A 16,111-nucleotide genomic window follows, 5' to 3' on the forward strand; every position below is an offset into this window, starting at 1 on the left:
GAAAACAAATGTGAAAACTTGTTTATAATCTCAACATTTCTTTATCCCATTTTCATTGTAGATTACCAATAAACATGTAAATACAGGAGACTGGTATACTTCCATACCACACGGTCATAAATAATAAAATGTTTTATGATACCACTGTCATTAAAAAAGTTATGGTGAACGCGAAATTATTCTCAATGAACTTTGTAATATATTTTTTAACACAAAATTCACGTAATATATTGTTGATAAACTGCAGTTTTGACATAACATTTTTTGTTTCTGTTTTTTCTCTGAATGTATTATTGTTTTTCTAAAAATTGTATATTTTAATAAAAATTTAAGAAAGCAAATTCCTGCAATTGAGTGTCAAGTATGTATGCAACTCCATGATCAAATAGTTAGAAGATGCGTTAGGCCTCTGTTGTTAATTATATGTATTGTAGATGCTGTCGTGTGTTCATAGTAGTACAGTAATTTCTAAACGTTAGAAATACACTCATATTTTAAGACACCACTTTCAATCTTATTAAATTTCAACAAATCAGAAAATGACAGGTTTGTCGTTTATTTTTAGGTTCACATATAATTTAGTTCATAAAAAGTTGTGCTGCTGCTAGACTTAGCGTTACTGTAATTGTAAAATGTAAGTTGTAAGCTTACTTAGCTGTTGAATTTGAAATCAAAATACTAAACTTACACTAATTTTGTGTTTAGTGAGAACCTACTGAACTGAATAATTGACTCAAAAATACAATAACACTAAATGCAACTGTTACAGTAGGCAAGTTCTGATTTTAGTAATTACAACATTTCGACCCTTAGTGGTACTAATAGTATCGAGTTGTCACCTATTGGTCGAAACGTTGCAATTATTAAGATCAGAACTTGCCTACTGTAACTAATGTAAGAGTTATTAATTATTAGTATTATTGTATTATTACTAACTTAATACTAAACTATTTACAGTATAACTACAGCACGCTGCACTGGAGTCGTAACTTTCAAAAGGTGATAGAAATACTGAAATGGATGTGCTACTTGCTACTAAGTTAGACTAAGAGTCAAACGCCTACGGTTAACCGAAACTGTAAGCTGACTTTGCAAAATATGTCACAGGCCTAACGAAGTAATCATGCAATAAGTTTTGACTTAACAACAATTACATGTACTGTACGTTACAGTTTTGTTAAATTTAAATAAAGTTTTAAGCTGTTGGAGATGATAAAGAAAACTCTGACAGAAAATGGTGAGTGTGATATGTGAAAAGTAAAAATATAATGGACAATTTTGAGAGTTTAAAGATTTTAGTGCTAACTAGTTTGTTATTTTTTCACTTAGTTATAATAAAACACAAAATGTTTTGTATGTTGACATGGAGCAATGCTGCTTACCTTGAAATGTGAATGAGAATTATTTAAAACACCTATGTTCCTTTTAAATCAGCTTGTTTGTGTTCTGTTAGCCATGAAGAAGCTATAATGGTGAAACATTGGACTAAATAAAATAATTTTCTTCTATCTTAAGTAATAGATCATGTTTTGTTATCACAAAATGGACAGTTGTTACGTAGGTTCACATATAATTCACAGGCAGATGTTTATTGAATTCACATGAGGCATCTATGTAGTCATAGGCCAAAGCACAAAAGCATGGATATCATAGATTCATATTCTACGTCTATTTTTATGGGGATAGAAAAATTCATTGTTTCTTTTCTTCCTGTTCCTTGGTGGGACAATTGTAAGTCTACAGATTTGCAATGCTAAAATCAGGGGTTTGATTCTCCTCGGTGGACACAGCAGATAGCCTGATGTGGCTTTACCATAACACACACACATTCTCTCCCTCCAAAGTGTAATTTAACATAAAATTTCTTATTTTATTTCACATTTTTGTTTAATTTAAGATTTTTTCTTAAAATATAGTTTAAAATAGTAAATCACCCTCAGTTATTTGAGTGTTGCTGGCCTAAATGTACTTGTAACATCATTTGAATTTCAGTGGGAAAACTTGTAGGAGTAATTTTAGTGAAACTTTAAAAAACTTATTTTATGATGAAACATTTAATTGAAAAGGTGTACAGATTTTGTACTGTTTTCAGTGGAAAAATAAAAATGTATTTTTTCTTCTTGAAAACAAATGTGAAAAACTTGTTTATAATCTCAACATTTCTTTATCCCATTTTCATTGTAGATTACCAATAAACATGTAAATACAGGAGACACTGAATGTGATTTGTACTTCAAAGTAGACTGTGATTTAAAGTTATAAAAGCATATTTAATAAAACAGGTGATAAAAAATAAATACTATAACTATACAATAATGAAGATGTACACAAATAAAACCAAGAAAAGTCTTGAAAACTTTTAGTAGATTTTAATTTAGGACAGATGTAAAAGGATGTTTAACAAAACTATAGAGGTGATGAAAAATAAACACAACTAAAATATTGCAGGTGTACAAAATTAAGGAGACTGGCTGGATGGAAGTCCTACACATGTTGTAATTAATATAAATATAGGATTGTGTATAATAATTCAAATACAGAATTCATTAAAGAAGCTTATTGGTGAAAGAAACTATTATTAGTGGTAAAATGATCAAGAAAAAAATATAAGTAATAAAAACTAAATGCATTGTGAAAATATTTCTAAAGTTCTAGTACCATTGAAGCTATGGTTCTTGAATATCGGGGGTCTACCATATATGTTTTATATAGGTTGAAAAAGAGTCATTCTAATAAGAACATTTTGTGAGAGTATAGATGTTGAGAATGATGACTGTATTGCATATGATTATTGAATGCATCTGTAATAGAGTTGTTATGTTCATGTAATATTTACTGGAACTTTGGTGTTTTTTAAATATTATTCAGTTCCTAAGAAAAATATAAATGAATCATCAGTTAACAGCTGAATGAGTGAAATTTTATTTCTCTTACATATATTACTTGGTTCATTATGTATTGGAGAATGGACACACTATGTTTATATAAGTTTCAATGATGATAAACATGCATTTTTAAGTTGGATAATATGATTTGTGATGCCCACGAGAAATATATTTTTAGGACTTTTGCATTGATTCATCAGTTGGGAACTTTCTCTGTTATCAGTATTTTTGACAGTAATCCCAATTATTATATACATACATACAACTTATGGACAATAAGGGAACTGTTGGTCTATCTAGATGGTCCCATCCACTTCACTAAACTCTAAAATAAAACATTCAAAGTCCACAATTAAAATATTTATCTCTGCATCTACCACATCTGAAGGCAACCCACTTCAAACGTCAACCATCCTGTTAGAAAAACAAAGCTGTCTTAGCTAAAGATGACTTACCCTGCCAGAATTTATATTTGTGTCTCCTAGTTTTACTCTTCTCACCATTAAATACAAAAAAAAAGATACATCAACACAATCAATTCCCTCTAAATTAACATATATTTTAATCAGATACCTTCTAACTGTTCTTTGTCAAGTTTCAGATTCTTTGTTATTGATGTCTTTTGGGGTAATGAATATTAAAGATTGTTGCATCATATTAGATGACAAAGATGACATCAGATTGCTGTAGTTTGTGATACACCAAGGTTTATTTTACATGTTTTTATATATTTTTATTTAATCTGCTACAGCCCATTTTAGTTTTATCAGAGTTCTCAGATGTGAGTGTTATATGAATGACCAGTAGTCCATGATGCATTTACAAAGTCTTCACTGGTCATGTAAAAGACAGTTCTTCAATCTGTCAGTTAGGGCTGGCTTGTGAAGCTTTTCAAATCTTTTCACTTAGTATCTGGCACATCTTTTTTGGCCAGATGTAAACTGTCTCAGTATTTTGTTATTATTAAAAGAACAAGTAAAAGTTGTATTCTCTGTAATTATGCTATTAGCTGAATCTATTTCTCTTGGGAGTATTGGATTTCCTCAAAAACCTTGATCCTTCTGTCTCAGACCAACTTTGACTTCTATGGTGGGAATTAATGAACCAACAGAAAAATCTCCAGTTTTTGTTCTTCTAGTGATCCAGATCTTCTGTGGCAGTTAGATTTTACAATCCCTAATAGTTTTAGTTTTCATATTCCTATTTCAAGTTGATAACCTTATTTTCACAGATGCTTCTCCCATTTAATTGGAGATGTTACCCTTCATTATCGATTGGTATAAGAAATCTTTCCAGTACAACAGTTGTTTTATTCATATTGGATCCATAGTGGTGAGGAGTCTTCAGGGAGATCACTTGTTTGTGTGAGAATTAAAACTATTTTTTGCTCCAGTAGTTTTCACAATCAATCTACTCAGATTTTCACTAGCTCTTTCTTCTAAGATTTTTTTTTCTGTTTTCATAAGTTTTTGAGGGGGGAGGGGGCTGTTCTGTTTGCTACCTTTTTTTTTTTTATCCTTTTCATCTGTCATTCAAAACTATTCAGGTCATTGAAGCCTGCTAAACTTCTGGATTGGGACCTAGGTTAGTCTTTAAGGCTCTCATATTGTCCTTGTAGAGGTCTTTTCCATCACATGCTTATTATTTCACTTGTCATTTAAAACTTCTTTTATTTTACTCTAGGTTTCTGGCTGATGTCAATTTGTCTATCATTATATTTTCATATACTTGAGAAAATATTTCTAATTGTGATTGCTTGTTCCTTCTGAATATCATCTTACCTGAGAGAAGGTATAGTGTTTTCCTCAGTCATTCCTTCATACCTTTCTCCATGTTGAAAAAATTCCCACCCAGAAAGGTTATTATTCCCTGTTGAGACAAATTCACTTTCAGTCAGTTAGTTATCTTTCTCCTGAATGTAGCTTCAATGTAGGACTTGTACTGATATCAGTATTGACTTCAAAAAACTCTAGCTTATCTCATATCAACTTTTGGACTTTAATGTTTCCATATCTTGGTTGCTTGGTATTCTTTGTACATGTAGGAAGTGTTATTTATCTACCTCATAGTGATATATAATCTTCACCTGATTTTTGATTTGCTCTTCAGTATCATAACCTTTCCACATTTCCTGTTTTGTTTTCTTGGTTGTGGGTTATTCGAAAGTAATGTATTTTTCCCTGTTGGATTTTGCATATTTGACTAACTATTATTCCAACAGAAAAGCTCCAACTATACAGTGTCAACTGGTGACTGATGCTTTGATAGATATTGCTACACCAGGTTTTAATTTTTGGGAATACCCAGTTTATTACTGTATTTGTTTGTGAGACCAAAAGTTTATATAAACTGGATCAGTCAGTGTTTGACAACCTCAGAAAATACTTAATTTAAATTGACCTTTGTGCAAGTTTTAATTTATTATGATATACATGTGGAGTTTTTACGATTTCAGATAGTTAACTGTTTCTGGAAATAAAATTTGTCTGTATCGTGAGTTACTTTATTTTCTAACGTTTTAAAAAAATAAGTTTGAGATTGTAGAAATATTAACATCAAGCACTATGTTATCATTATTCAGGTACATGTATAGATTTAGTTTTTCCGCTGTAGAAAAATATTCAGTACTGTAGATCATATTTCCACAAGCTTGCTATCATAAATACTGCTTGCATTGCCAGTGATTCACATAACTTTATATGTACTTTAGTTAAAAATGTGTTTTGTTAATTTTTGAGAGATAGTTTGGTTCAAAGATTAAATATTATTTCTGAATGCTTATGCTAGTTACAAATATTTTTTGTTACTCTTGCTTCAAAATGTAAAGTTTAATTATGACATTGTAAATGATGAAAAATAGATGCCATGATGAATTCAAGACAAGTTAAAACATTAATAATATCATCATCATCATCTCAATGCACATTTGCTTTAGACTTGATATCAGTGTAAAAATCAACTTTTGTGTTCAAAGAAAGCTTAATTGAACTTTTTTATTTTAGATTCTTACTATATGATTTTATAGATTTTTGATTTTGGTATGTATGTGTATTTTCCACATTTATGCTAATGTTTGAGTTAGAGAAATCTCTCATGTGACATCATCATTAACTTTTGACCAAAGCAAGTTATCTTTTTATTATTATAGGGCAAGCTCGTTTAGAGAAGTTGGTTCTTGTTAACAAGCCCAGGCATCGTAGTGTGGAGATATCTGGAAGTGGTCACCTTGCATTTTCTGTAGGAGTTGCGGAACATCATGCTTTTAGCACTGCAAGACAGTCGAGTATAGAAGAACAAGGGATATGCTCAAGAAAAATTCCAGCCCAAAATATAGTATCTAGACTCATCCAGAGAGAAACTTATCCAGCCAAACAGTCTGTGACTCAGTTTCATGTTTCTCGGGCATTTCATCAAAACGTCTTTCCTAATTTTACAGTTGTAAATGTTGAAAAGCCTCCATGTTTTCTAAGGAAGTTTTCACCTAGTGGCTATCATTTTGTTGCTTTTTCTTCAGATCAAACTTCCATTGAAATATATGAATACCGTGGTCCATCAGCAGCTGAAGAGCTGCTTAAAAATATTTCAGGGGAGCACACTGCAGAAGGGAATGACCAAAAAATGCTCTATATTCGTAGTAAAATTTTTGAACATTTTTTCAAACTGAAGCATGTTGTAAACATTGCTTCAAATGGGGAGCAGCTGAACAGAGAATGTAGCCTTTTCACTGATGATGGAAGATTTGTAATTGTAGGTTCTGCTGCATACATTCCTGATGAACCTTATCCATTATTTTTTGATATTTATCGAAACAGTGAATCTGTATCTCCAAACCCGCGTTCTCCACTAGAGGACTATTCTTTACACTTAGTAGATTTATTTGAAGGAAAGCTCTGTGACAAAAGAACGTTTAAGACTGATAAAATATTTCTGTCACATAACCAAGGTCTTTATTTGTACAAAAATACCCTTGCTGTTCTTTCTGTTCAACATCAAACTATTCACATTTTTCAGGTGAATTCTGATGGAAATTTTATTGATGTCAGAACAATTGGAAGATTTTGTTATGAAGATGATGAGTTCTTGATATCCTCATTGTTCATGAGTGAAGGGAATTCCAGGTTTTCAATCCATAGGCCTTACCGAGAAGTTTCAATCAACTCTTTAAAGCATAGGTTGTTGGTTTTTTTGTTTAAACAAGCTTTGTCAGAAAGCAAAAGCACTGGTTCCCCTCGACCTTTAAGAAAGTTTTATCAGTATTTTGATCAGTTTCGCCAGTTAAGGATGTGGAAAATGCAGTTACTTGATGAAAATCATTTACTGATAAAATACGCTAGTGAAGAAGTAGTAACTTTACGACTTTCATACCCAAATACCCAGCCATCATTTTTTGTTGTATACAATATGGAATCAACAGAAGTTATTGCTTTTTATGATTATACTTCAGAAGAACTTTTGAATTTGTTTGAGAGTTTCTGTGACATGTTCCGTAATGCCCTACACTCTCAAGCACAACTGACTTGTTCTCCATCCAATAACAACTACTCTCGCTTAAATCAGTATAGATTTAAACAGACCATCATTAATGCTCGTAATGGGGGTCCTACGGAAGCTGTAAAGCGGTTACTTGCACAATTACCCATTAGTTCACAGTCATACACCAGCAGTCCGTACCTAGACCTGGCTCTTTTTAGCTATGACGACAAGTGGGTTTCAGTAATGGAAAGGCCCAAAAGCTGTGGAGATCATCCAATTAGGTAAGGATTGTATGAATCGAAATAAAGTAGCGCAAATAGAAAATCTAGGGTACTTTTACACAAACTGCGTGTTTTTGTGTGGATTAACAAGGTATGTGCATACATGTAATGTTAGGAACAAGAATTGTTGTTAGTTAAAGTGAAAGGATTATAAGCTGAGACATATTAAAAGTTTCTGACATATTTAATCAACTTTCATCAAAATTCCTGTACCAATGTAGTGGCACAGAGTTGTGAAACGGTTGTGTAATCGTACAACATACGTTACAATATTTGAGTGATTGGTGATCGACTTATTTTGAGCTACTGTCTGTATTTTACTTGAAAATACTCTTGCTCATCAATTCAAATTGAGTTATTTATATCAAACAAGTATGTCAAAGGCTCACTTAAATTTCAATACTATACCTCTGGATAGTCCTTTTCATAATACACCGGTAATTGTTAACTAGATTTTCTCAACCTTTCTACTTATACATCTGTGATATTACTTGTTACCAAGCTTTCTAACAGCTCACTAAAGAGCTCCATTTCACCAGTCAATAGCCATATGATATACAATATACTTTTAATGCATTGACATTTGTTTTTTAACAATTTATGAGAGAGGACAGGAGATATTAGTAATATAGTTTATTGAGTGCAGAATGTATTTTATATGTTAAGAAGATCTCTATAAAATTTTCTATTTTTTATTTACAAATTGAAATATTTTTAAAACTACTATAAGGCAAAGAAAATCCTAATATTTCTACTGTTTGTAGAAAAATGAAACTCATTTAAAAGTATTTTCATAAGTTTCATAAAATTTTAACGGAACAAAAAGGAGCTTATTAGCCCATCAAGGATGTCCCTTCCAGCTCCCCACTATAACCACCCCTTACTATTCGTGTATTCATCCAATCTTTTCTTGAATTCAGTTAAATTTTCTGCCTCCACTACCCTTGAAGGCAGCTCATTCCAAAAGCCAACCACCCTGTTTGAAAAGTAAAGTAATACTGTCTAAACTGCAGATGACTCCTATGCTGCCAAAATTTGAATTTATTCTCCCTTGTCCTGTTGCTTTCACTGCTAAACACAAAAAAGTTTGATGGATATAAGTTATTAATACTATTAATAATCTTAAACACATCAAGAAATCCCTTCTGATCTCCAGAGAAAACAAGTTTAAAGATTTTAGTCTCTCCTCATAGGACAATCCCACCATTCCAGGTATAATCATAGTGGCTCTTCTCTGAACCTTCTCCAACCTTTTTATACCAGTACATCTATAAACAATTGGTAGGCTCCAATTTTTTTAAATATTAGTCTGACAAAATGACCTAAAAGTAAAAACCAGTGCTTACCACAACAGACCCAAAATTTTGAATTTTTTCTTTTAGAGAAAAAATATTTTTGTAAGTGTTTTTGCTTGTATTGATTTCTAACACGAGGAATCTTTCCTCTCTGCTCATGATACTTGTTCCCAATTTTGTTTTTAGGAAACCTTTTTAAAAGAATGAAATGTAACCACTGTAATAATTTTTGTTTTTTGAGTGGTAAAATGATACATGTTTTTCTTTAAAAACAGTATTATTAAAGGGTGTGCTTTGTATAGAACATGAAGCAGTCACTCAAGTTGCTAAAGAGAAAACTCGTAAGATACATCTTGACTTAAAAAAATCAGTTTATATTCTTTACTAGACTTGGGTGATTGAATATATTTATCAACATAATCAATTACCTCTGAGCTCAATTAAATTACATCTATCAGTGCCATGTAAAATAATCAAAACATGACTGAGTAAATTGATTAACATCAGGAAAATACTCAAGTAATTGAGTTCCTCATTATTACTGATTTCAATTATTCCAACTATATAAGTTATCGAAATACTTCTATTATGCTTTTTAATTATTGTTTTTGATTAATTTGAGTTTGTTCTGCATAATTATTTCTGTATGGGTTTGAAACTATACATACTGTAACTCTGAATTTACAAAGTTTATGTGTAAAAAATTTAGCAAGGTTTTAGTAAACATTACACATTTGTTGTACAAAAAAAAGACTAGTACTTTTAATTAGATATTTTTACAAAAGAGTTGTCTGAATTTAGTCTTGAATAAATCAAAGTGAAAAGTGATTTCCATGCTAAAAATTAAATCACTTATTTTCACTTTACTGTGTTCATTTTCACTTGCATAACACAATAAACATCCTAAATTAATATCAAAAGTTTTTTTGTTTGGTAAAGCTTTATATTTTATCTTATTTTTTCTGCCCTAATACTAACTGTAGTGAAGTCATTGATGTATAGGGAAGTGGAAATTTGTAAAATATGAAATAAAATTAATAATATCATTTCAGTTTATTGAACCAACCCTGTATTAGAGAGTGAATATTGATTATTATTCTAAATTTATTACTGGTTTATACATGAAATATGGCAAGCTTTTAGTAAAATATACAAGTCTGTTGAGTTTATTCCCATTTAGTCTAATGTAATCATATACCAAATTAAATGTTTTATATTTTTTTGTAAACTTGGTATGCCACTTTATTCTAAATGAAAAACTTTGAAGCAGTATTATAATTTCTTGGGAACAAGCCAAGTTTTTTATGTGATATATTTTTATTGTATATGTGCATGTACATATAAAATATCAATGTGTGAATGTTTTAACAGTCTATTGCATTGTATTCTAAACAATATAAGTTCAAAATGTTTCTAAAACTATGCAAAGTGATTTTTGTATCTAAACCTTATTCTGATGATTGTATTTTTTTAGTTTTATTCCCATTTAATCTAATGGGAGTAGATAAACTGGGATGTTACCGTTGTTGTACATGAAAATCAGATGAGTTACAAAGATATATGTACTCAAGATATGTCTATAAATTGAGATGTTAGTCTGACTCATTCTCTGACAAGTCAGAGTGCAAGGTGATGTTTATATAATGTTTAGGCTATGTATTGTATTTGCATAACCTATGGAACCTTCCAAATGTATATCTACAATTGTTTTCAATATCCCTGTATATTGTATCTGGTTTTACTTTCCTCTAGTACGAACTGTCACTAAATCAGCAATGTAAGTTAAAATGAACATTTGATGATTCTAACTTGAAATTCATAATACTATATTGAATGGCACTATGTAGAAGGTCGTAGCTTGCCCACTTTGACAACCGTCAGTGTGGAGAGGATTAATTCTGTGACAAAAATAAAAATTTACTCTTTACATGTAATAAAAACTTGTCTGAACTTTAAAAACAGTTCTTTCTGATAGTTATTTTATTTTGTTATGAAAATATGTTTATATGTGTTTTTGAAAATATAAAGATAATTTCAATATTTTCTTGTTTAAATAATGAATTAGAAAAAAGGGATTGAAAATGCTATTTAAATTTTCAAACTGGCATGCCAGTTTTTTTTTTAGCTTCTATCATTTCAGGTTTTTGGACAGGTTGTTTCCATTTGTGAAGTACATATTATTGAATATTGATCATATTTAAAGATATTGATTTTGAATTTTTGTATATCAATAGATATTTACATGCATAATATTACAGACTTCTCCAGTTGCTAGATAAAATGAAGTACTTTCCATGATGTAAAATCTTTTACAAAGGTGCATATGTTTTCTGAAAATATATCAAATAATTGGATATACATAGCTTTTTTGTAATGTGTTGGAATTTTTTCATTGTGAATTTTGTTTGTAGTTTTGTTTCTGCTGTCAGAAACACTTTAATGTTGAATAGATCATATTTATTGCGTTTTGTTTTTGTTTTTCTATCATCAAGTATCTAAATATTAACCAAGTGCTGGATTGAGGTCAGAAAATGTCCTATTTTTGGTACAATTGAACTATTGCACATACTATTAATATACACATTTAACCACATTTATTGGTATGTTGTTTTTATTTGATTTGCTGTTACAATTGTAGTAAGATGCATAGGGTGGAACATATATAGTGAACTCTGTACACATAATGTAGTGTAAAGTAGTTTCTGTCTTTATCATAGTTACTGCAGCTTAGCTGTTAGAGCATTCTCATGTTGTCACACCATCATATGTTTTGAAAGCTGTAGAAATACTTTTCAGGGTCTTCTTTAATTTAAAAAAAATTATAAATCATATAATGAGATCAAGTCACTGCCTTCATTTTACCTCTCCATCCTCAATTCTGCATTTTGTGAAAAGGGAGAGATTATAAGACAGCAGCTTGCCCTGAAAAAAGAGAGTTTCCCCTGTGTGTGTATTAATGACAAATCTACGAATCAACTCTCCCATCATTTAAACCATACAGATGTTTTTAAAGTATTTTTGGAGGTGGATATAACCATTTGTTTTCAAAAAATGGATTATTTAATTACAAGAAAGAATGAAATTAACCAGAACTAAAAGAAACACCTAAATGAACTTTCCTGCAGACAGTTTTAAGTAACTGAGGAGTAAGTATTTACCCTCAGACTTTGTCCCAATTACTAATCAAACACTCACACTTATTCATTACTTTCTCAGATAATGACGTATAAGATGTTTACCTAAGTGAAGATGAGAAATTAAGATTTGAAGACAACAAAAGACTCAGTTGTAAAGCATCACAAGCAGAGAGAGAGCATAACTATGAACAGTTTAGTCAACTTACCAAGGCAACCAATTTTTTATAAACCCAAAATGCTGTAGCTCATAATTTTAAGACAGCAAATAGCAGAACCTTTAAAGTAATCCCACTAGGCAGACTTGAAAGAATACCATAAGACACTTCACTGTTAATCAGCTGGTGGGTGTAGCATCCACAAGTATAATATGCCTACCCAATGCACATAAAGCCAGTTTTTCCACTAAGATGAATTGTCTGTGCAGTAGAGACCTAGAGGTTCATGTTCTGATTCATCTTGCCACCAACTAGCCCATTAACTTGTTTCTATGCTATCGTCTTTCCAAGTTTTAAGCTCCTCTACTTTTGTCTCAAAACTTAAGACAACCCATAAGATACTGTTGTATGTTTTAATGTTATCAACATGTCTCTCCAAACAAACCACCATTTCATGATTTTTATCACAAGAATTGGGCAAAAGCTAGAAATATATCAATGTTTATACCTTTAGAATAGCCTCACTGTTAAATCCATTGTGGAACTTATCTCTCATTGCCATGGTATCAATTGTTTTCAGCTTAGGACTACTTTTGTGAACAAACCAGTAATATAGGCATGGGCTGTCTTTATTTTCACCAATTATCAATGACCTCTTCATGTCTGTATTTGAATTACAAGCTATAAAACCAGCAAAACTGAAATCACAATCCTGGGAGTGTTATAAAAATACTCTCTTTACTGTTTAGATGAAACTGACTGTAAGCTGTGTTCTAAATATCCTAATACATTAGTCATCGGAAACCAACTTGTATCTTTCATTATTTATGTTAGAGATCCAATTATCCACACTGAGTAAGATGTGGAATTATTAAATTCAAACGAGAATGGACAAAATTGGTTTTTAATTCTCAAGGTATAAAACTTGAAGTTTGTCTCACCAACTAATAGTTATACTAAGCAGGTCCATAAAATGGAACTAACACTCAAGACCCTGTCAAAGCCCAACTCTCTAATATAAATACTATGTAACTTGAGACCAGTACTGTGTAGACTGTCAAATGTGGTGAGGGAAAGCACTATTTAGTAAGTAAGTAAGCAACTATAAATGTAATGATCTACATGTATGATGATGTGAAAGACATCTATATAATAAGATTCAATGTCAGTGTTTCATGTAATTTCACCTAAATTCATGGTCGCACCGACTTCTAAGTGGTACCAAAGGAATCATCATGGTCATTGGTATTTTCAGGAGCATGAAAGAAATTTAATAGAAAGATGGAGTTGTTGTCAAAAAATATTGTATATTTACATTCTTCAAAGATTGGGTAGGTAATTTGTAACTTGAAATACACTGTAAAAATATGAGGCAGGATTGCACACTTTGTAATTAAGTTGAAATTTTGTGTGTAGTTTTTTTTAAACATTGAATTGAACTTACATTGGAAATTTTTGTTAAGTACTAGCTGGTAAGAAAGTGTGAAAGCTGGTAAGCTTTGTATTGAACAAAATGCTTCTCGGGCAATGATTGGCTTGTGGGAGACAAAAGATAGATTTGAAATGGACAAATTAAGAGGCATCTGAAAAAATATTGCAATTTACATGATTTGCATCATAGATTTAGGCATAATGCTAAGAAATGCTTTGCCAACTTTTGGCACCTAAATCATAAATTGTATGTTTTTGCATAAAATTGTGATAACTATAAATGCATATATTTTGTTTCAGTTTAAATTTGAATCCAACTTTCTGCCATCACAAATTTTGCAAATAAAGAACTTAAAAAAATACCATGCATTAACAGTTTTTAAGAGTTAAAAAGTTTTATTATTTCTAAGCCATGGAGTAATGATAAACATGAGTATTGCCTGATGTGACTTGTATTATTTCCATAAATTTGTTTTTTACCTATCAGTTCCCTCAAAGAAAGAAATCTTTAGGTAACCATTATATAAAATCCTTCAATAATCCCATTTGCTAGTGAAAATTTTATAGCAGATACTAACAGTATGAACAAATATATGAATGTAAAAGGACCCACTAAAGGGTTGGATTTGGTGTTTTTTTTTCATGTTTTGTAAGTGATTTTTAAGAGACTACCTGTTTGATACAGTAATTCTTAATGCCAACATTAATTTGTACAAAATTTGTTTCATTTTTAGATTTTATGCACGAGACTCTGGGCTTCTGAAATTCAAAATTCATGCTGGATTACAAGGACACAACCCTCCACCAGCAGCAAGACGGCTAGTTGCCTTTACTTTTCATCCTTTTGATCCGTTTGCAATAAGTGTACAGAGAACAAATGCTGAATATGTTGTAAACTTTCACATAAGACATATACCAACAGGAGATTAGTTTTTCATGTACATTATATAGACCATTTATGAGTTTGCATTGAATACATTAAAGTATTTATCACATGTGCCAACAGGAGAATAGTTGTGTCTTTAGTTTGTGTAACTAGTTCAATGCTGAAATGCACCAGTAGATTTGTTAGAAATGGCACTACTGTTGTTGTAAATAACCATACATCCCTACAAAGAATTATTCCTTTAATAGGCCTACTTTGGCTTGTTCCTGTTGTGATTTTATAGCAGATGTTACCAAGAATCTAGCTAGGCCTTAAGTAGTCTTTGATTCTAGTTTAAAATTTGATATACTTATCCGTACTTAAAATACTAGGAAGCAATAAGCTTATTAAATGCCGAAATACTGAGTTTCTTTTTAATAAGAAGATATATGTTCAAGAATGTAATCAAATCTGCACTGTATCAGTTAGGGGTGGTGTAAGGGTAACTTACTGTGGTAACAAGTTGTGATATATCCTTAAATCTTTATGATTAGCTTTTTTATAAATGTATCAGTAGCTTTCATCCATCACTTTTGTCTATGCAAATGCATGTACATAAACATATAGCTATTCAATCCTTCTCAGTTTATGAAATACCTCTTACCTGTGTTCCACAGATACCTTATAATTATTAGAATACCCAGATCATTTACTCTAATTTATTATAGGCATTATTTTAGCTTAATCGTAATGTAATAGAAATAGCTCCTTATCACTGATAAGTGAAATAGTAGCTGTGGCATCATTAGTTTAATTTTATCTAACATAAAATATGTTTAATAAATATACTAAAAAATTGGAAGCAAGAAACCTGTTGGTGATTTTCTCTTATCAAAGATGTGTTTTACGATTAAGGTATATATATATATATATATTAAATAACTACGTAGTTACAATGGAATGGATATTAATTATGTGGTTCTATGTACTCAGTTTTCTTGATGTCCTAGTTAGAGTAAATTTAATTAAAAAGTGATTTATAAACCTAAAGAAAAAATTACAATACCCAGTTAGATATTATATGTAAAGAATGATTCACTGCAAATCATTGTAGAATATCCTGAGGAAAAATAAAATGTACGTTCTGGATAGATCTGTAAATATTTAGGTATTTCCAGTAAGAGGTATGAAGTAAGAAAATAAAATTTAGTATTTTATCACAGAATTAACTTTGAATTTCTTTAATGTAATAATTGGTGTTTGTGAATTTTCATATTAGTAGCTATCAATACATATATACATGTGCCTAATTTTTACTAGGGACATTACTTCTATTTTGAAGATTTATATGAAATTATTTAAGACACAGAACCTTTCGTTTACATTAGTTAAGGTCATTCCTCAGTACTCAGTTTTTTTTCAAGGATATTACCGAAAATTTTAGTCAGAGTTTAAGTGCTGATTTGCAGAAGAAAAATGTTTTTATTTGAAATTCCACTTTTGTTTAAGTACATATGTTCCTCAGCCATTGATGTATTGCTAAATAAAGAATGTCAGAATGCTAAATCTACTGCATAACTGTGTGAGGT

At 30.7% G+C, this 16,111-nt stretch overlaps 1 protein-coding gene across 2 annotated transcripts; it reads left to right on the forward strand.

Moving 5' to 3' along the window:
* The first annotated feature begins 388 nt into the window (after positions 1-388).
* Positions 389-15,739, forward strand: LOC106458398 (DET1 homolog). 2 transcript variants are annotated; one of them, XM_022384603.1, is made up of 4 exons: positions 389-546; positions 958-1,237; positions 6,034-7,639; positions 14,392-15,739. In XM_022384603.1, exons 2-4 carry the CDS (start codon positions 1,210-1,212, stop codon positions 14,585-14,587), a joined length of 1,830 nt encoding a protein of 609 aa, XP_022240311.1. In that variant the 5' UTR covers positions 389-546; positions 958-1,209; the 3' UTR covers positions 14,588-15,739. The 2 variants fall into 2 exon arrangements, with proteins under 2 accessions (XP_022240311.1, XP_013773361.2); XM_013917907.2 differs by lacking the exon at positions 958-1,237.
* The last annotated feature ends 372 nt before the right edge of the window (positions 15,740-16,111 follow it).

Source organism: Limulus polyphemus, unplaced genomic scaffold (genome assembly GCF_000517525.1).
Source record: "Limulus polyphemus unplaced genomic scaffold, Limulus_polyphemus-2.1.2 Scaffold456, whole genome shotgun sequence".
Taxonomy (NCBI): Eukaryota; Metazoa; Arthropoda; class Merostomata; order Xiphosura; family Limulidae; genus Limulus; species Limulus polyphemus.